This window comes from Diuraphis noxia, unplaced genomic scaffold (assembly GCF_037042655.1).
Source record: "Diuraphis noxia isolate RWA-SAM2 unplaced genomic scaffold, SU_Dnox_SAM2 contig0002, whole genome shotgun sequence".
Taxonomy (NCBI): Eukaryota; Metazoa; Arthropoda; class Insecta; order Hemiptera; family Aphididae; genus Diuraphis; species Diuraphis noxia.
In genome coordinates, this window is record NW_028301712.1 from 38,085,278 (window position 1) to 38,107,305 (window position 22,028).

A 22,028-nucleotide genomic window follows, 5' to 3' on the forward strand; every position below is an offset into this window, starting at 1 on the left:
GCTGTCAGACTTTTATCGATAAAACGAATAAGATTACATAATAATAAACTAAATTGATTATCAGTGTATGATTATTACTTAGTACATTTTAACCATTATAAATATAAAAATAATACTGCAAGTGTGATCACATGTAACGAATTTAAAACACAATTTGAGACATCTAAGAGGTAGGCTTTTTAACGAGCTACGAAGTGCACAAATTCAGCTACTATTAAATATTAATACAATAATTACAATAATTACAACAATACAACAATTTTTATTTTTTTAAAACCAATAATATTCGAAGAATCTTGAAAAATAGTAGATACTCAGCAACTCAGGCCAGAGTTAGACAAATTTATTTATATTTTAGGACAGTAGTTTTAGAAACTTATCAGTTGTAATAACCATATAATAATATAGAGTTTCTATTCATGCGTTTTTTTTTTTAAATTAGAAAAGTAAAAAATAAAGTTTAAGTTGTGCCTTATGCACATAAGAGCATGATAAATAAACTTGTGGGTACACGGCATGCAATTCGGATGGACTTATATATAAGGTGGCATGCAATTTGAACATTCCAATTTAGGTTTATTTTTTGGCATGCAATTCAGATGAACCGTGGGTCAGAACTAGAAATTTGTTATTTTAGGACAGCAAAGTTTGTGGTCTAGAGATCTACTAAAAAAAGGAATAAAAACATTTTCTGAGGTTCTGTTAAATGAACGGTCTCCTCTTCACGTTAATCATGTTTGTATATTTTCAATGTTATCCTTATTACTTATTATTTTTATTGAAAACAGACTAAATATATTTAAATAGAAAAAAAAGACAGCAGTGTTTTAAAAATTAAAATATTATTGCATAACAAGCGTTCAGAATAAGTCGAAAAAAAATAATGTTTTCAATTTTTTTTTGTTAAGTGCTGTCCTAAAATTTAAATAAATTTGTCTAAATCTGGGTTAAGTAACTAAATATAATATTATATATTATTAACTAAATATATTATACAATTTTTCAGGATTATTTAGATTATTCCAACACAAACTTAGTATTTTTTTTGTTTATTTTATAAAAATAATTCTGCAACAACTTTGACCGAGGCGATTATTCCTGGCCATAGAAAAAACTGTATCGATAAAAACTGGCAGAGTTGATGCAACTGTTGTGAGTACCATGGGCCAAACTCAGCTTGTGACTTATAAATCAGGTTTTGTGACGTTTCAACTTTTATAGACTTGGCTTTATTTTCAGTGATACGTCGATATATTTCACGATTGAAATAAGTGTTCTTGTTTTTGGTCACACAGCTGTAAAAATATAGAAAACAATTTAAAAAAAATGAACGTACAATATACATATACTTGATATTTTATTATTTCAACTAACTTTTTTTAAATTTTTACTTTCAATACAATATAGTAATACATCGTATATCATTAAAAAAATGGTCAAATGGTTTATTTTAGGTTGGACTTTGCACAGATTCGATCTATCCGTGTGGATTTTAAACATAACGTACATAGAGAAATGTTTAGATTATCAACTGTGTTACAAAATATATTCATAACCTAGCCTCGTTTAGAAGATACAGAAAGCAACAAGAAGAGGTTTGTGTAAATAGAAGAAAATATATAAAACCAGACATAAATTTGGCTTTATTTTTAACGGTACCTACGATGATGTATTTCATGAATGATATACGTGTTCTATTTTTTAGCCACACTACAAATGTACTATTAAAACTTAGTAAAAATTAAAAGAAAAAAATCCATATAACTAAGAAGATATAATATTTATAATTTGAAATAACTTTTTTGGTAATCAATTTTTTTAAATTTGATGTACGAAAATGTATAGCTATTTAAACATCGTATTTATTTAATTTAACATTATTAATTGTGATCTGTGTTAGTTGGTAAAACCAAACCCTGATTTCAAAATCAATAAATTGGCCACCACAACTAACGATATTTCCCTCATAACCTATGGACTAAAATATAAAGAACTGGTATTGAAACATTATCTGTGAATATAAAATAGGTTGAATTTAACAAGTGATAGATACTAAAAATAATAAGGAAATACTTAATTATTAACGATATCTAATTGTATTTTAAATAATAAAAATGCTTAATCAAAATAACCGATAGTTGTATACAATTTATATTCAACTATTACAATTATTATTACATAAATATAAAAATCTATTCATGGTAAACTAACAAAATCTTCTGTTTACACAAATTTCAACAGTTAGAGACGTTAAAATACCTGCCTAAATAAGATTTTTGACATTTTCAATTTATATAAATTAAGCATTTACTTCCATCGTGCATAGATAGATATAGATACTTCAGTATTTCTAACTGTAGAAAAAACTTTTATATAATGAAAGAAGAAGGATAAACGGACACTTTATACTATCTATCTATTGTTTGAGCTGCATACCACGGACACTTTGTACGGTATAAATAAACCTTGAAATATATTTTACAAGATTAAATCAAATTGCTCACAACTTTAGATCAGTATAATATAGAAAATAACTTATACACTTTAAAATATGCTATATGAACCAAAACCAAACTATAAAACTAAATCCAAAAATGTTAAATATGTGTATGATTATGCCATTTTGAGAATAAATAAATCAAATATTCGTTGGAACTTGGAATTGTTCAAAAGTTACTACAAAGCTTTATGAACCGATGATGAGTAGGTAATAATTGATAATTTATAACTTATTAATCATATTATTTTCATGATTATCATTAATTTAGATATATTTATCTATATCATACTATGAATTATTTACAAAATGGATTGATTATCAGAGTGATTTGAGTGATAAAATATTAAAGCTGAACTATTATTTGTAGAGATTATCGGAATATTGGTACGATCCATAAAATTTATCAGGAGAAATAAAAAACGCAGAATACTGGTACTTTTGGTACTTTTCAAAAATTTAATTTATCTGGGGTCCTAAAATATTTACAATGGTTTTATAGTTTTTATAAATCACCATATTCAACAAGCTAAATTTGAATAATATATTAAAAATAAAAATATAATGTCAGCAATCAAAATAAACAAGAAACAGAAAGAAAGAATTATATACAAAGTAGCGGGTATTTAAAGTAAATATAAAATATACCTACAATTTATGATAAATAAAAATTTCGCACACTTTGCTGTATCATTCAAAAATGGTCTTGCAGTTTTCTTTATTTAAATATCTCTCACATTCATTGTGTAGTTTGTCTTGTAAAGTATTTATTTATTTTATTTTTATTTTTTTGAACTTTTAGGCGTTAAGGTATTGTGTATATTCGATTCAAAACGGGTTAAAATAGTGGTTATTTTCACTCTCAGATACTTGTGATTTCCCATCGATCATCGGTGAAATTTAATTAAAAATAATCGTTCATATTTCATTACTTTGTTTTTCCATAACATTTTGGGAAACCATGATTATTTTGTATCGTACCAGTTTTTGACGTTTATAAAGACCGTACCAGTTTTCTGTTTACCAATTGTAGATAATCAAAAAATCAAATTCTTCTGTCTATAACTCATGAAAAGAGTTCAAACCAAATTTTAAAAAAATCACGAAGGCTGTACATAGCACAAATTTATTATAATAACTACTATCATTATTTGTATTTATGTCTGTTAACTACCTTTGTTTTGTAATAAAAAATTGTGTGATTAAGTGTCCTGCAGCCAAGAAGAAGAGACATTTTTAACTTCTCTATCTAATTCTCTCTAACCTTTACGATATCAGACCGTTTATACCTTAGTTCATGAAGTAAACTTTATATTCAATTTAATACCAACCATAAAAACCTCATCAGCCCACAGGTCAACATAACTATTGTAGATCACTAAATTTTACTTTAATATACTACCTCATGGAACGAACAGAAACGGCTGGATATAAAATTCTTCGAAACATATTGCAATTGATAGAACTATACATAATAAAATCATCATTAAAATAAATTATTAAGTTAAGGAAATGCGTAAAATATGATATTTACGAGAGTCCTGGTTGACCACTGGTGGCCCTATTGATAACATTTAAAATCTTTGAACACATGTCTATAATAATAATATTGCAGTAAGATGTATTTTAAAAACGTTTTTCAAGTAACAAAAATCGTTTTTAAATGATTTTCATTACGTTGTCAGAGCGTTCTTAAATAAATAAACAACATTTATTGGCCTGCATGCAAAATAATATTTTCAAAAATATTTTTATACAATGTCCTTGATATTTAAAGATAATGGAGTTTTTAAATTATAATAAAATAAAATTTACCATAATATAATATCATTGTTAGAATTTAATGTTGAAAATGATTTTTTTTACCCAAAGTATGAGTATAATTTATCTGATATCAATAGAAGTGCGTCGTCGTGGCACCCGTAAATCGTCAAAACCTCTCCAAACATAACTAATTTTTTTTACACGATACAAATATCCATTTGCACGCTCCTTTAAGAAAGAGAGGGGTGCAAACCAGTGGCGTAGCCAGGGGAGGGCTGAGAAGGCTGCAGCCCCCAACCCTCCTCATTTTGAGAAAATTAAAAATTATTTTAATGGTCAACGAAAGTCACTAAAAAGTCTAAGCAAAACCAGTTTTCGACCACATCGGTTTTCTTATATGCTTGTAATTCAAAAACTAATCACTGTAAATACTTGAAATTTTCACCAAATGGTTAGTATTATCTATATACAGTTAAATTTTCAAAATGTTTACTTTTTTTGAGTTATTTATAGATCACTGAAATTTTCGATTTTTTTGTGAATTTTTTTTAAGTGTCGGTAAAAAAATCTTGGACGACCAAAAAAACTTGAAAATTTAATACAAGGTTCCTTATGAGTTGTTCTTATTGTAGCTAAAAAAAAATTAAAAATCGATAGTCACAATTTTTTTTTATAAACGTTTATAGTTCAAATTTTTATGAAATCTGTCGAAAACGCGAAAATTTGCAAGTAATTTTGAATTTGAAAAATCATAAAAATTGTTGTGTTTATAACTAAGGATTAAAAATACAACACTAAGTTTTACATTAGTTTTCCTTCAAGTAGCTATAGAGAAAACTTGAAACATCAGTATAGGAAAAATTTTAAGTGCGTTTGAATTTTAAATTTTTACGAAATAGCGTAACGATAAAGATTTATCATCAAACGATTTTAAATATTTGTTATTTTTCAAAAAGTATAAGTCGTAGATAATCGAAAGTTTCACCAGTTATTTAGATTGGCCTTTTCTTTACACGATTTCAGTTTAGAAATATTTTGACTTTTTTTGAGATATTTATAGACAACTGAAATTTTCAATTTTTCTGAAAGTGTCGATAAAATTTTTTTTGTCCAATCAAAATACTTGAAAATTTAATACAAGTTTCCTCATAAGTTATTCTTATAGTGATTAAAAAATTATAAGAATACATACGCATAATTTTTTTTGTTAGCATTTGAAGTTCAAATTTTGACTAAATACTCGTACATAAAAATTACGGTAATGTTCAAATTATCTTAGATAGAAATTCATTAAAGTTTTTCTTTTTAAATGTAAGATTTGAGAATTTAATACAAGGCTCCTAAAATATTTTTACAATAGCAGTTGGAAAGTAAAAGAAATGCATAGTCACATTTTTTTTTACAAGCATTTTAATTTTAATTTTGACAACATACGTAAAAATCACGAAAATTTGCAAATTATTTTTAAGCTAGAAATTCATAAAAAAATTTGTTTTTAATTCTATGATTTGAAAATTTTTAATAATCTATAATATATCCTAGACAGATAAACCGTCTCCGTTCAGAATCGTTTTTCGTATACAATGATACCTATCATTGCATTCAAATTTAACCTATCTTAGTCAGAGGTCCACCTACCCCCAATGTACAGCAGAGCGATACCCACTTACCCGCTTTTTTTTTAGGTCGTTAATGGTATTTTCAATTTCTTCATACTATATACGCTATACAGTAATTAAGCAATTCACGATTAACATCGTTATCTAGAAACTAAATTTAAAGATATTGCAATATTGTACGTCATGACTCATAAGCTTTATTTATCAATCGCTGCCTTTACCTTTTAATTTAATTTGTTGACAATTGTACAAATAATTTATGACTGACTATTCCTAATATGTATATTAAATATTTATATATGTATGTATTGGGAATTTAGGAACCTACCTATGTGGCTTTTTACATATTTAGGTAGTCACCAATTACCCATTATGGTGCAAAAAATGAAAATAATTACGTAAAATTCGTCATTTTAAAAGCTTACTTTGATCCTGCTTGGGGTTTTTACAAAATTAGCTATTTTTATCGACATTATACGTATATAGATAACGTTGAAAACCAATACAGCTTTTGAAAACATAATATGGAATTTACATTGAAATTTCCGAGGAAATTTACAAGTTGATTTTAAAAAAAATTCCATTTTTTGAATTTGAACTTTTTTTGTTTTAATAATTTATTTATTTAGGTGCTGATTTTTAAGATGTTTAAATATAAATACTCAAAGACCATATTTACGAATTTTTGAATTGGTTTGTACTACTTAAGGAGTGTCCTATGATGAACCTACTTTTGTTTTTTTATAATACTTCTACTTATTTTAACTGTTAATTATACATTAGATAATTTTTTTAAACATTTTAAGTCCCTATTTCAAAACTCAAACCATTAGTTTAATTTATTAAAATATTTGTAACAAGTATGGACGTAATAATTTTTAAAAATAGTTACTTGGATTATTTTTACAAATTATCAATGTTGAATAATTAATATCATTTAAATTTCAAATTGCCAAACGCGTGTCTTCTGATTGACACTCTTCGTAGCAGTCCCATTAATAAGTTTTTTTTAAATTCATGTTTCATGTATTATAAAACTTTTGTTTTTAAATAAAAAAGTTTAAAATTAGAAACTGTCATTACTCAAGGTTTCTCTTTAGACATTATCGCAATTAAAAAATATTAAAAAGGTCTGCCCCTGACTAGAGATTACACAAACTACATTGTGATTAGTTACCGAGGTACGCTTAACCCGTAGTAACCATGGACCATGTCGTTGAACTGCACATAGTGGTTCATGAAAGGATTTAATGTAAACCACGATTTAAGATAGTACTATCTTAAACCGTGATGTAGACGTACCTTACGCGGCGTTATCACTGCCGAACCAGATCGTACCGCTCTATATTGATAACGTTGTGTATTATATATTATATTTGAACATAATATAATATTTTTTATTCAGTGAATAACTAGCATTTAATTAAACTAATCCTTACCTTATATACCTTGGTACCATTTTAAAATTGTAGGTATATTTTCAGTTTATGTTTTAAAAATAGACAATAGTTCACAGTTTTTAGATTCTTTTGTTGTTATTATGTTGGATAGGTATCAATTATATTACAGAGCTAATAATATAAGTACATAATACGTGAAACTTCAAACAGCGATGTCGTAAGTATTACTCATCAATTGTTTTGTCATTCATTTATTAAACATAATATGCCCATACTAGAGCTGTGAATTTGTTACAAATTATTATTTTTTTCTGTGTGTGTCTTAAATGGGCTGATTAAATGTGAAAAATAAAACAATAATTGTATTCGAAATTTAGGGAATTGTATGAAATTAAAAAAAAAAATTATCGATAAACAATGAGCATTGCATAATTGCTAAAATCAAATTAAATTTTAAAACTATAATAATTGGAAGGGGGGGAATTTATATTAAGCCATATTGAAAATCTTATTCTAACCACTGTGAAACTAGAATAAACTCCACTTTTAGGTATATTAATTATTATTTAATATATTTTTATATTAATTCCTGTATAAAATAAATAACTTAGTTGGTACCTTTAAATTATCAACATTGGTGTCCGTTAAAAGATATAGTTAAGATATTATATTTATTATTTATTTAAATTGACTACCTATATCATATTAATAAGTTTAGTTGAATAACTATTTACTGAATAACATTACATTCTTAACTTTTGCGTAAATGTATTGTTAAATATGTATTGCAAAATGTTGATTGTTAGTTATACATACCTACATATTTGCTATTAGTTAATTTTCGACACATTTTATGCAAAACAATATTGCTTGTGTGTAAAATAATATTAATTGTACCTACTTTAGTACTTGGTCTTCTATAGCACTTAATACCTAGTAGTTTTCAACCTTTTTTAAACACAGCACCACTGTGCTTTTCAAAATATCTTCATTCTTCATGACATATAATATTTCAACAATAAACCAGTGGCGTAGTCCACTAGTCCGCCGAATTTCGATAAAATTGAAAAATTAACTTAATGGTTTATGAGTCTCTAAAAATCTAAAATTATATTTTTTAAATATAAAGAGAAAATTCATTGCTATTTTTAATTTTTTTTTGTACGTGGTAAACTTGTGCGGAAGAATCTAGGAAAACCACCGCTGTGTAAAAATTGATCAGTCCTCTGCTCCCTCGAAGAAAAATTCGGGCTACGCCGCTGTAAAAAAAACAATGTTTTCTTCATCAAAGACAATTTTTTTTAGGTTATCGTATAACTTTTTTACACCTATTTCGATAAACAACATTAATCTTTATTAAATACATGTTAATATTTGTTTTTTATCTAAGAAACTTGGTGAGAACACTGAGAACCATTAGTTTCGACAATTACAATAAACATATGAATATAATATATTAAATATTATTTTTTTTTTTTTAATTTAAATTATGAAACCAGCCTGGTTGAATAAATTAAGTGTGGATAAAATAACAGATTGAGAATTGCAGGGAAGGGTAGATTGAGGATTAGCTGGATATTAATATTTAATCGTTGGTATAATATTTTTATTGAGTATAATTATTGTGAAAAAAATTTCAAAAGCTTACAGCATAGTCGGCATACCTATAGAGAATATCTGAGGTAGGTACATCAGTGGTTAGTGCCTATATATCCACCTACATATTATTATTATTTTAAATTTTTATTATATTTTTCGGGCTTTCAAGGATTTAAATCCACTTTATAGGCTCTTTTAATAATATAGTGTAGCTACATATTATATTTTGAATTTATATCGAGTCAATATATTTAACCAAGTACCTATACTTTGTGTTAAAAAGAGTACAGATTTTGAAGCGCGTTACGGTGGCCGCCGTTTCCAGTAAAACCGTATCCAAGGTTGTGGGATTGGTCAGTCTGAGCTTGGCATCGATAGTCATCGACGAGACGATAACACTGATTAAGCAGTACTTATGGCGCAATTACGTCACCGAACTTGAAGTTTCTAACACAGACAAGTCTTATTATTGGCTGCTGCAGTGGATTTCCAAACACAACCAACAACTACTACATTTCAGCGTGACCACCGTTTGTCGAAACACTGAGTCCACTGATGCAACTTCGAAGTTCAACTACGAACCGAGTGCCGGCGAACACATTTTTAAGTAAATTCGATTCCGAGACCGAAATTACATAACGACTCGTATTATCTGTATTATTACCAATGATTTCATTACTTCACAGTGACATGTAAGTCAGATGTACCCGATGCTGTATCAAGTTTGTGGTATTTTGTGTTTTGATTAACCCTTAAATAATTCATTAGCAAAATATAATTACGTATATTCAAGGATAAGTTTATCCCCAGACCCCCAGTATTAAATACTATGAAATCGTTAAAAACTTTACATACATAGATACATCTAAGTGACCGTATGAAATCATATACGGGGGAATGCAATTAATAATTTAATTTTTTCTGAGAAAGGAATTAACCATTGTTGTTAAGAAGGTATATATCTTATAATTTTAACCAATATTTGGTGATAAATACATTAAATACTAATAATTATTTTATCAATTTATATGCTGTATTATTGCGAGATTAACGGTCTGAAAAATAATAATTAATTATTCTGTGACTCCCGGAATGGTTTCGTTTAGCAAATGAAAGATTAGTAGCGATTTAACTGTTCGAGCATCGTCATGCTGGTTATGCTACATCCTTTTTGGCCCTACAGTGCTGGGTCTCTTAAGTGTTTTTTAGCTCAAATCCCTATAATGTATTACCAGGAACAAATATAACCAAAAACCTCACCAGCGTTTAGATTCATTCTTCCACTCGCCATACAGTTCAATTCGTTGTGCTCATGTATAACGATAAGCAATTCATTAAGCTGATGCCTGATACTTTAGAGGGCGCTACACACATATTTGTGTTTCCCGTCTTACAAGTGCGTGACATAGCGAATTAACGCTTAGCAGATCACGTTTTCTCCGTTAGTTTAAAAATGAGAGAAAATTGACCTGTATGAAACTTGATGGTAAGAACATTATCTGTGTTTGTATGTGGGTTTTTTACGATACTTCAATTTTTTTAGCAAGTTATGCATGTATGATGTATAAAAAACCGTTAATTAAAAATGCTCATAACTCACTTAAAAACTAATTTATCGTAAATAACCCACATACAACCACAGAGATGTTCTTACCGTCAAGTTTCATAATAGACCAATAATTGACTAATTCTTAAACTAACGAAGCTAAACGTGATCTGCTAATCGTAAATTCGCTTTATCGAGCACAATGTAAGACGGAGACTACAAATATGTGTGTAGCGTCCTCTTAAATGCTCTGAAACGATTAATTGTGTAATACCTATACAGGTACAAAAGTCATACAATACGTGTAAAACGTGATCGCAGCACTATGTTGTCCAGTGAGTACGGTTCTAGACCGTTTGAGATGCTTACCTTAACTACTTGGGGTCGAAACAGACAAGTGCTGAATGAAATTCTGGAAGAGGGTGAGTAATCGCCGCTACACTTGTAGTAGTCGTCAATAATATTATATGTACCTTAAAATTTAACTAATCAATTTAAGCGCGATTACTATGTAAGGTAAATTTAGTAAAATATATTCCGTTGCCATTCTTCTAGCCCGATTGTACGCTATGTCCATAATGGAGTCGGGCACCACTCTGATGGTGCCCTCATATGACACGTGGCACAACTTCGGCGAGCCCCGCGCGCCACGGTCATTGTCATCTGTTATACTGGACGAGGGAGTGACCGAAAACATTCTTAAGGATATACGCAATTTTGAGACTGACAAGTCATGGTACATAGATAGGGGTATGTAAATGTCTAAACTTCACTAGTTTAATTATTAACTACTATGACAAGTCATAAATAGATAATACTGGAATTTGAAACCTAGAAAAGTAATGTCTAATATGCATATAATCCAGAGGACAGTAATGTATTCGGAACACTACAGCAATTTAATGAAACAATAATAAATAGTAGGAAATATAATTGTATTTCGGCGTTCTAGGAATACCGTACCGTAGGGGGTATCTGCTTTACGGGCCGCCGGGCTGTGGCAAGACATCTTTGATCACGGCACTGGCTGGCGATATGAAGTACAACTTGTGCGTGCTAAGTCTGAACGACTCAAAAATGTCTGACGATCAACTAGTTCAATTGATGGGAGAAGTACCATCAAAGTCCTTCGTGCTCCTGGAAGACATTGATGCTATGTTCGCCAACAGAGACGGAAAAACGGTCATAGGTACGTTATACAAATACTTGTAAAATAGTAAGCAATATTTTACTCATCATAATTAATTTGTGACAGAGGGCAGTACTAAAGTGACGTTGAGCGGCTTGCTAAACGCTCTGGATGGTGTCGTATCGTCTGAAGGCCGAATACTATTTATGACTACCAACTACGTTGAAAGGTAAGTAATAATAGTACATAGATCAACACAATTCATTGTCAAATGGTGTTTTAGGTTGGATACTGCACTCATTCGATCTGGCCGAGTGGACTTCAAACAACACATTGGTACTTGTACAGATCATCAATTGTCAGAAATGTTCATTAGATTTCGCCCAGAAGGTACAGAAAATGACAAGAAAAGATTTGTGAAAGATATAAGAAAATGTAACAAACCAGTTGTCCCAGCTTATCTACAAGAGTTTTTTTTGGTACACCGTTATAAAGAACTAAATTATGTGTTTGAACATATAAATGATTTATGGCAGAACATACAAGACATTCAATTAACAGAGTAACAACAATAATATTCATACTATTAATTTAAAAATAATAATAATAATAATAATAATAATAATAATGATAATATTAATAATAATATGTTAATTTTTTATGTACAGAAAAATACTAAGTACATAAAAAATCAATGTTCAGTCGAATAGCAATTTTTGAGCACAATAAAAGAAAGTGTCATGAATATTTAAAGTGTTAGAAAAAGAACAACAAAAATTAATTAACATGAAAAAAATAACAAAAAGCGAATACGTTCATCATCTTTTGGGATCAATTGAGTATAATGCTATAGTTCCATCCATCGCGCCAGTAGAAAGTAGGACTTTTTGTGGGTGAAACTTGGTAGTCATTAATGGTGAATAACGTGTACTCATGAACCAGTCTGTCAATTTTAATGAGTTTAGCAACTGGCCCTCTGTGTTGTAGAATAACAACATCTGATTTATACTGCTGCTAAATATAAAATTTAAATTAAAAAAAAATATATTTTTATATTTAAACCCTTTATACTTACCATGCTATTATATTGCACATTGAGTGAATGGCTGCAGATTGCATGTTGTTGACATGAAATTCATGCTGTGGAGCATTATGGCCAAACTCAAATGTTTTTATATCTCCATAAGCACTATTACATTAATTAATAATTTAAAACATATTTTTGACAAAGTTAGAAAAATTTACTTACCTTGCAGATACTACTGTAGCATCTTGTAGTCTTAAGGTAAGTATTTTACTATGATGTCCTATGAAAGAAGCTATTTTTGCTTCGTCTGGTGGAAGTCTTTTGTCAAACACTTTAATTGAACCGTCTTTACAACCGGCAGCAAATATATTATTTTCTGTAAAAAATACGATTAGTATACAAAAAACACAATTGTAACCTACATTAATAGCATAAAAATAGTGTTGTTTTAAATAGTCATCTAGGATATTTCAATATTTATTTTGCACTATTTAATAACTATTACTATATTAATAATTAATGAATAATAATTTGATTTATTAGAAAAAAAAAAGGGTAATAAGTTATACATTAGTTTTATAGACTCATGGTTTAATCTTAACATATTTCTAAATAATATACATGGTCATACACATTTCTCTTGTAATTAGGAACAGGTGGCCGCCAGGGAAGCAAATTAAAAAATGTATAAATTGTTTTTTCTCCTTACTTTTCCAGTCTACCAAAGCAAAACAAAAATCCCAAATGTAAAATTTAAAATCTTAAGTGTCTGCTATAAAATGTATAAGTATATTTTTGACTTATGAGTTATGACCAAATATCACTCCATTCCTAATCATAATATATAATAGATTTGGATTAAATAAAGAGATTGTAATTTTATAAAAATAAACTGTGTGTGTTTAGATATTGATTGATAGCTATTTGGTAAGTGACAGTTAAACTCATAATTACCTTTAGATTGCATTGACATAGTCGTCACAGAAGCATTAACTCCTGTGGATAAAGCAGTCAGTTTAGTTTCAGTCTCAATATCCCAGATTTTGATAACTCTTGAATCACCTCCACAAATTAAATGGCACGATCTTTGATCCCATTGCAAAGCCACTAAAATTGTAAGGTAAAAAATTAAAACAATATACAATACATAATGGTACATCAATATAATATCTGATGATTAAGTTTACTAACTCGAAGAACTCTCAAAACTCGGACTCTTGCAAATAGGTAATGCATGCCAACCAGAAACCAATTTAGGTGGACCGTCAATGCATTGAGACCATACTTGAATATTTCCGTCATTATATCCGGCTAACACTAAAGCAACATCGTGGCTGTTAATCAGTTCTACAGCTGATAAATGCGGAGTTAATCTATATGACAAATCAAGATTGTGACTTCTGACATCTGGTTTCCATTGACACAACTTATAACTACTATGATAATCCCATACTCTATAATTTGAACAAACACGTTAATAACTAATTATAACAAAAAATATTAAAAATAATTTTTGTAACTATATTATTCCTATAGAAATAATCAAATTTATTGATTTAATACTTACGTTAAATAATCTTTAGTAGCTACAATGACATGTGGATCATATGGATAAAACACCAGTGAATTAGGTGATTGTTTACATTTTGATGAGAATATTTGATGTTCTATCTTACAATTTAAATTATTTACTTTGTTTTGTTCTTCTTGGGCTTCTTTACGAAGCATCATATTTCGGGTATACCTATTAGATAAATTGTAACCAATACAATATTTTATATTCTTATCTAATAACTACATAAATAGATATTAAAATAATATTTAATCAAATATTGGTCACCTCCAGTCACGTTCATAATATATTGCACTCTCAAAGTCACCTCCATCATTCATACCACTTAATGGATGAGCAAAATTTTTAGAAACCCATTCGAAAAATTGAGATTTCAATAAACTTTTAGTTACATTTGTAGTATCCTTTTCACCATCACTTTCTATGTTTGGTGGTGAAGATGATGATGAAAGCACAGTAGTTTCTTCTACAATCTAATCGCACGACGGATGTATTAATAGTTATTCTTCTAAAACAATTTGTGTACATAATAGTGTTACATACAGTATTGGGAACAATATTTTTTGTTCTAGAATTGGATCTTGACGTAGTACTAGGTGCTCTTTGTCGAGTACGAATTTCATGTACAGACAGTGGAGGAGAATCTCCTTGACTAAAATACATCACAAAGACAATTTACAAATATTGAAAGCAAATAAATAATTAACAAAACAAATTTTAAAATTCATCAATTTAATACCTGAGATAACTTCTAGAAGATGGAGATGCAGGTAATGAATGTGATGCACGACTATCGGGTTTGTTTTTAAGCTAATCAAAATAAATATCAACAGTAAACAATTATTATTAAAAAAAATGTTGCATACACATATTGAGTACTTACCTTCTGTCTAATGTATTTAGTTAATTTTTGTGCAGTAGCTGAAACATCTGGAAATATATCATGCTCTAAAGCTGTCAAACCCTTCCATAATTTAAAGTGATTATTGTTATAGGCTGATGTTGTTTGATAAGCATCTAAGTGACAAAAATATTTATAAAGTGAGGTCTGGATAATGTAAAAATTAAAAATACACATACCCAAAGTAACTATTGACGAGGAAGAATTTGTTCGCCTTAAATGATCAGATTTTGTATCCTCTTGCGTTTCATCTGAAATGCTAGGTCCAGGCGATATTTGAGGTGATACAACAGTGACTATTGGACAAGTAGGCTGCATCGAGAGCTTATCTTTGGATACAATTCTCGACAAACTAGCTGTTTTAGAGTTTCCATTTGGACCTGTAACAAGATTTATAATTATAATAGTAGTTACTAGTTTATATATCTACCAATAAACTTCCAATTATTTATTGAACATACTTTTATAAAGAGATCCATATGATTTTTCTGTTTGTTCCTGCATTGCTATTTCTAAAAAGTATCTTTCAAATGTGATAACAGTCCATTGGAGAGCAATTATAACTTCCTAAATGAAAAATATAGTGTTAAAATTACATCAATAAAAACCAAGGCTGGACATTAACGCGTTAATAAGTTAAAGTTAAGTTAATTTAACTTTTTAACTAAATAAGTTTTTTTTTATGTTTATTAACTTAATTAATAATTTTAGGAGCTTTTGAATTATCTTTTAATTAACTTGAGTTAATTTTACATTTAAACAAGTTAAGTTAATTTAATTTTGTGAACTATTGTAGGAATACAAATTGCTGATAAGTACACATTTTATAAGGTTATAAGTTATGCTAACAAAATGTGTACTGTTAGCTTTTGCACACATAAAATAGTAATAGTTCTTTGGTCTAATAACATGAATAATTTTAGGTACCGATTATTTTAATTTTACCCTCGATTTTACCTATAAGAAAACAAGAAACTTTTTTTAACTTAACTTGAGTTAAAAAGTTAATATTAAATTTTGGTTAACTCCTAACTTAATTCATTTGATAGAACATTTTGAATTAACTTTTAACTATTAACTTGATTTAGATTTTAATTTAACTTAACTTAACTGAGTTAAAAAAAATCATTAACTTGCCCAGCCTTGATAAAAACTAATTAAAAAAATCCAATTGTTTTTAATTATTACCTCCCTGACCATAGGACTCATATCTTTTGCGACTGTATTTAATAAAGTCAAAGCAATATTTAGATCGACTTTTATAGCATAGTTTGTACGATCCTTATCACAGCTCACATATGTACCAAGAGCAAACACTGCTGCGGCCCGAACCTAAAAATAACAATTTAATGATTACTTTAGGTCTATCAATATTAAATATTGAAAGAATTATGTAAATTTTTTAATATTAATATTTTACATATGCATAACTCTCTTAAATATTAAAATATCAATAAGAGAATGTTTAATTTTTATGTTTATTCACTCTTAATATATAAGCTGAAAAGACAAAATCTGAATTGCTGAACATACATTTTGGTATATCGTCAATTAGACAGATAAAACAAATGCAGATGTGTGAATCAATTATATAATGTTAATTGTTTTCTCATATCTTTTTTTTAAACTTACTTCGGGTACTTTATCTTCTAGTAAAGTGTAAAGTTTTTCATGAGCTATATCTCGTACACCAACCCAACGGGCTTTATCATAATCAGACCACAGCTGTGCAAGGCACAAGGTCAACCATTGTTTATATGGAGCACTAGCATTGGCTAATTGTTCAAGACATATGCAGACTAAATTGTTCTTAAGTCCAAGTTGTTGACCATTCTTGTAGTTTTGCATTAGTCGTGAGAGTACTACAGTTCCCAACATTCTTTGTTCTTCCTAAAAACCATAAATATAAATAAACAAATTAATAAATAAACAACAGCTCTAAAAAATATTTGATTAGTAACTGCTAAGAAAATAAGCTAACTAAATAAATTTGGGTTTCTCCCATATCATGTTTATTGTTAACAAAACTTCATTCATCTTATTAGTAACATATTACCAATATTTAGTTATCTTTACCTGCATATTAAATATATATACTCCGGCCCACTAGAGATCAGTTCCGTCATGCGCACGCAGAATAACTGTTAGCGACGGAATTTCCCCCACCATGTACCATAATCATGGCGCGCTACACAGGGGATATACAGAATCGGACGAGTTTTGTCAAATAGCGGTACTGATCTCTCGTGAACTGGAGTATAGAACACTATACAACACAGCGTAGTTAACCCTGCTTAAGATATATATTTAAGAACATCTTAAGATTCATGTTCTTTATATCATCAAGATTAACCTGCTACTTTTGCCTGGTGCAGTGATACATACTATACAGCTCAGAGGTGGGATGATAAAAAACAAGTACCAATTTTAATATAAATATGATATTGTTATATCTGACATAATTATAGGAGAAGAAAATATAAATATGTTAATAATTAAATAGATATTTTTCACATTCCTAATGGTAAGTAATAATTACTTCAAACATTAATAATACCAGTATAACAATAATAGGAAATGAAAAAAATTAAGATATAGATAGAATTAAGTGAATACAAAACAATTTAAATTAAATTAAAGTTAACCAATAACAATTTTTGAATGGAACAAATGCATATCAATGCAATTTTCATACTTACAGGCAAACGTATATCTTCAACCAGTTGAAAAAAATACTTAAAACCATTTTCCCTGACAATGTCAGTTTGACAAGTCTGAAAATAGATAGAATTTTGAATTAAATCAATGTTTTATTAACTTGTTAATGATAATTAATTTTGAAAACTTACATGATCAACAGCCATAATTTTAGCCCAAATAAAAGCTAACATTGGTCGAAGTTCAACTGCAAAACTCTGCAGTAATTTTAATATGTAAGGAAATATTCCTACAGATAAAGTTAAATTTACAGCCCACGGCCCTAAATCTAAAAATCTACCCAGCAAGTCTAATGCTCGAAGTCGATGTGCTTGACTTAATAGAACCTGTACAACACCATATAGTTAAATATTAACAATTGTATATAACATCAGATATTTGTGTATTGTTGTCATCATTACTTGGAGTACAATAGGGAGCTGTTCAGGTGCACTACGTTGTTGTGTTGGTAAACAAGCTGTATGATCAAGCCAAATTTCGAATGCTGTCAATTGTTCCTCAAAAAATGTTGTGCGTACAAAGAAACCATCACCGTGTTCTTGAACACGTGGTAATTGAGACAAACACAAGTCTAAAATATGATCCCATGACTGTAAACAAAATATTTAAAAATAAGCAATTTATACAAATAAATTACAACAAGTATGCAAGTACCAAATCAATCATTAATAAATCTGTTTTATTTAAATCTTCTACAAACCTGCCACATTGGATGATTGTGCATTGCTGGTAATTTAGGTGAAGAAACTGGTTCACAGTCATATGTTCTCATGATACGCTCAGCTAACAAAAAGTTTCTTAGTAGACTTGCAACCAACAAGTCTTGCCGAAATAACGTTTGAAAGGTATCTTAAATAATAAAAATTAAAAATTAAAAATTAAAATATTAAAATATTTTGTTTATTATAAATTGAGGTTCATAATTTTATTCTTATCATACCTCGAGGTAGTATGTTCCAAGCTATTGTATCGGTAATAGCAGTAAATACCCAGTTTAATTCTCCTAACATTGTTCGTCGATCATTTAATGTACCAGGAATTCTAATGAAAACAAAGTTTTAGGTTAAGAATAAATAAGTTAACAATAATTTTGAATACAAAACTCACTTATCAACAAGTTCTAAAAATAATTTTGAACAATGTTTAGACATATTTTGCATAACAAACCTGGAAAAATATTTACTATTAAATCTTTAAAAATACATTTGATTTAGTATACATATTCAATTGTCACGGGGCCCAGATTATTTTAAAAATAATATAATATTTCAACAAATTAAAATAAATACCTAATTATCTATGTTATACATAAAGTTTAGTTAAAATGTAATACATATTTTAAAAATAAAGATTATCTTGTCTCTACAACTAATCAGAAAACTTTATCACTTCAAATATAAACGAAAGAAGAAATATAACTAGTAAATATGTGTTCTGTACATTTTCATAACTAAGATAAGCAATATATGCAAAATATGCGACACTGAGAAAAAAAAAAATTTGACCTCTATAAAATTAAAATTAAAGATGTTAAAATAATTAATACCGCAATTGGACATAGATAAAAAATATAATTATGCATAACTCTTTATATTCCATATCAAAATACACAACAAACTCGATTCAAGTTAAAGTGAATAAAGAAAACATTTAAATTATTTACTAATGACATAGAAGGAATAAATAAAAATAAATTTCTGCATTACTGAGATTATCTTCAAATTGCTATAACAAGATATAACAACGCATGTTATTTGATTGATTTTATATTAAAGAAATAAAATTAATTTCTAACATGTATGTTTATCTGATTATATTTTTACTGAACATTTGAACTTTAAACTCTGATGACGTATGAAATTCTTTCTTTAATTTTGAATGTTAACAAGATTATTTCCTAATTAATATTGAGTCGTAGAATAGTAATATTGAGCCACCACCATAAGTCACAATATTTAGATCACCATTTTAGACTATAGGTCACGCATTAATATAATTATAATTTGAATGTAAAATTATAAAAAATTATAAAACTGGTTTCATTAAATAAATGTAAATTATTTACATTAACCACCACTGATTATAAATGATAAATTAATTAGTTGATTTTTATTAATAAAATGGATTATAGATAGTTATGTTTTATTTTAATACTAACAATGAATATAAGTAACATTAATTAATGTTTAATAGATAAAACTTACCACCGAGCAGCCATTTTAATTGGTGTAGTCAAACAGGAAGTAAACAAATCTGCAGGCAAGTCTGGATGCATTGGAAGTGTTTGATCTATTTGACATGCACCCAGTTGAATGCAATTTTTGTAAGATCCTTCAGCATTTATAAACAATGGGCTTTCGGTAGAATTATGCTAAAAATTAAAGTAACAAATATTAAATAGACACAGATGTGTGTTAAGTATTCATTATCATATTATAAAATGAATTAAAAAACTGTTTATAAAATAATATTATCATAAATATGACACATTTTAAATTAACCAAGTAGATAAATTACCCTGGTTACCTAATAGATGAATAAATAGTAAACATTAGATATTTTTAGTATCGTTTTATGGAATTTAATCAATTTATTTTTTATGTATTTCAATAATTGAATGAAAAATGTGTGCCTACAATTAGAGTAATAGTTGAGATATTAATGAAATCAGCGTAAATAGGCTTTTATCTTAGTAATAAATATTATATAATTATATAATGCTACATAAATGTTAACAGGTGCCATGATAATTTTTTTAATTTTATACTAGTCTAAATTTATTATAACAACTATAAATAATAATGCATAACTAATTTGAAAAAGGAAATGCATTAGTGAAGCATCTATCTAGTCAGATTTCTTTGTCAAACTATCAATTATTTAATGTTTTACAAATTTAATTGCCAATTTATTTTTTTTTCCTATATAGATGATCAATGTTACATATTGAGTAATAAGTATTTATCATATTATCTTAATTTCAAAGTTTAATCAAAACTAATGATGTTTAGAAAAATAATAATCTAAATACAACAAAATAAAATAATAAATACCAAATCTTCTTTTTCATGCTGTTCGGCAAATTGGCTAAATAATTTTATAATCATTCCTGCATTTGAACAATCATAGACATAAATTGATGGTGATCCCATCCAAGATTGAAGATCATATATGGACAATGGAATGTATTGGGTATATGTCTAACAAAATTGTAATGAATTAAAAACAAAAAAATAAAAATAAATGTTTGTAAATAAAATTGAAAACAAAATTAACTAACCCTGTTAAACACCCAAATTTCTCCATTCACTGTAGGTTTTGGTACACCATGTCCATTATAATGGAAAAGTACTCTTTCTTCTTTTGCATTTCGTCTCAAGGAAACGCACAACTTTTTTACTTCCTCTATTGTTGGATCTAATGATTGTTTGTAACGAGCTCTTGGCTGCCATCGTTCGTACTGTTTTTGCAAATTGATTCCAATTACTTCCAGTGCTTTCTGAGAGACCATCATTAACGGATCTAATTCAGTACAAACACGTTCAAAAGACCAAAACATTATATTAATTGATAGTATTTTATAATTTTTGTTGCTGTTATTATTATTAAAGTTGTAATTAAATCAATACCTATCCAACACTCTAGACGTGCACAAGGCTGCACTTTTAAAACGTCTGGTGGATCTACACCTACGTTCAGACACATGACAAGAGCAACACTCACTGTCTTCATCTGAATCCATAAAAAAACACCAAGTTAGTGAAAATTCATGACGATATTTCTTCTAAACGAAATTACAAGCTCACCCGTTCTTTGAGTCGCCATGAGTTTACCACAGCGTCCACGGACTTGATCTCCTCTGTGTGACGTTTCTTCGTGAAGCACAGCGGCAACTGCCAGTCGGCGGACTCGGCGCCGTCGGCGCTGCCGGACGACAATTTGGACGACGTTTCTTCCATTCATGCAGACGTCCACAAATGACATTCAGCGGCGGCAAACACGCGTGCTCACGTACTCGACGGTACAGGGTTTTATGGCAAGTAATTGATGCACGGTGAAGTTTTGTTGTCCGTGACTAACTGGGATTCTGTTACGAGTTTTAACCGTATCGTGGGCGTTGGTCTATGCGAAAAATTCGAATAAAACCAAAACCATGCAACGCACAACAACGGACTCGCGGGTAGTTGAAATACGTCTTGCACTACGCCCGACCTCGTGTTTATTATCAGACACAATCGTCGTCACGTTATCTATA

At 28.6% G+C, this 22,028-nt stretch overlaps 2 protein-coding genes across 3 annotated transcripts; one reads left to right on the forward strand and one right to left on the reverse strand.

Moving 5' to 3' along the window:
• Window positions 1-7,213: 7,213 nt before the first annotated feature.
• On the forward strand, window positions 7,214-12,120 carry LOC107168560 (mitochondrial chaperone BCS1-like). Its single transcript, XM_089220437.1, has 8 exons — window positions 7,214-7,348; window positions 7,432-7,497; window positions 9,163-9,486; window positions 10,708-10,847; window positions 10,981-11,175; window positions 11,378-11,614; window positions 11,681-11,783; window positions 11,838-12,120. Exons 2-8 carry the CDS (start codon window positions 7,493-7,495, stop codon window positions 12,118-12,120), a joined length of 1,287 nt encoding a protein of 428 aa, XP_089076563.1. The 5' UTR covers window positions 7,214-7,348; window positions 7,432-7,492.
• On the reverse strand, window positions 12,057-21,994 carry raptor (regulatory associated protein of MTOR complex 1). 2 transcript variants are annotated; one of them, XM_089220427.1, is made up of 25 exons: window positions 21,580-21,994; window positions 21,403-21,505; window positions 21,054-21,295; window positions 20,827-20,973; window positions 19,978-20,144; window positions 18,881-18,940; window positions 18,714-18,814; window positions 18,474-18,622; window positions 18,175-18,363; window positions 17,905-18,099; window positions 17,755-17,829; window positions 16,688-16,945; window positions 16,244-16,387; window positions 15,517-15,622; window positions 15,235-15,435; window positions 15,038-15,171; window positions 14,894-14,964; window positions 14,698-14,806; window positions 14,422-14,627; window positions 14,149-14,325; window positions 13,773-14,035; window positions 13,536-13,688; window positions 12,804-12,957; window positions 12,630-12,743; window positions 12,057-12,565 (listed from the first exon to the last, which is right to left on the reverse strand). In XM_089220427.1, the coding sequence occupies exons 1-25, from the start codon at window positions 21,730-21,732 to the stop codon at window positions 12,373-12,375; spliced, it is 3,864 nt and encodes a 1,287-aa protein (XP_089076553.1). In that variant the 5' UTR covers window positions 21,733-21,994; the 3' UTR covers window positions 12,057-12,372. The 2 variants fall into 2 exon arrangements, with proteins under 2 accessions (XP_089076553.1, XP_089076552.1); XM_089220426.1 differs by having other exon boundaries at window positions 12,057-12,568.
• Between the last annotated feature and the right edge of the window lie 34 nt (window positions 21,995-22,028).

What these genes read in the sequence shown, in the direction of transcription:
- raptor (XM_089220426.1), bottom strand. Translation starts at nt 21,732, where the DNA reads ATGGAAGAAACGTCGTCCAAATTGTCGTCCGGCAGCGCCGACGGCGCC. An exon ending in ATTAAAATGGCTGCTCGGTG is followed by an intron (nt 18,941 to 19,977) that starts GTAAGTTTTATC and finishes ATATTTTTCCAG; the next exon opens with GTTTGTTATGCAAAATATGT. An exon ending in GAGTTTTGAGAGTTCTTCGA is followed by an intron (nt 13,689 to 13,772) that starts GTTAGTAAACTT and finishes TTACAATTTTAG; the next exon opens with TGGCTTTGCAATGGGATCAA.
- LOC107168560 (XM_089220437.1), top strand. An exon ending in GCCGGCGAACACATTTTTAA is followed by an intron (nt 9,487 to 10,707) that starts GTAAATTCGATT and finishes ATACCTATACAG; the next exon opens with GTACAAAAGTCATACAATAC. An exon ending in GTCATGGTACATAGATAGGG is followed by an intron (nt 11,176 to 11,377) that starts GTATGTAAATGT and finishes TCGGCGTTCTAG; the next exon opens with GAATACCGTACCGTAGGGGG.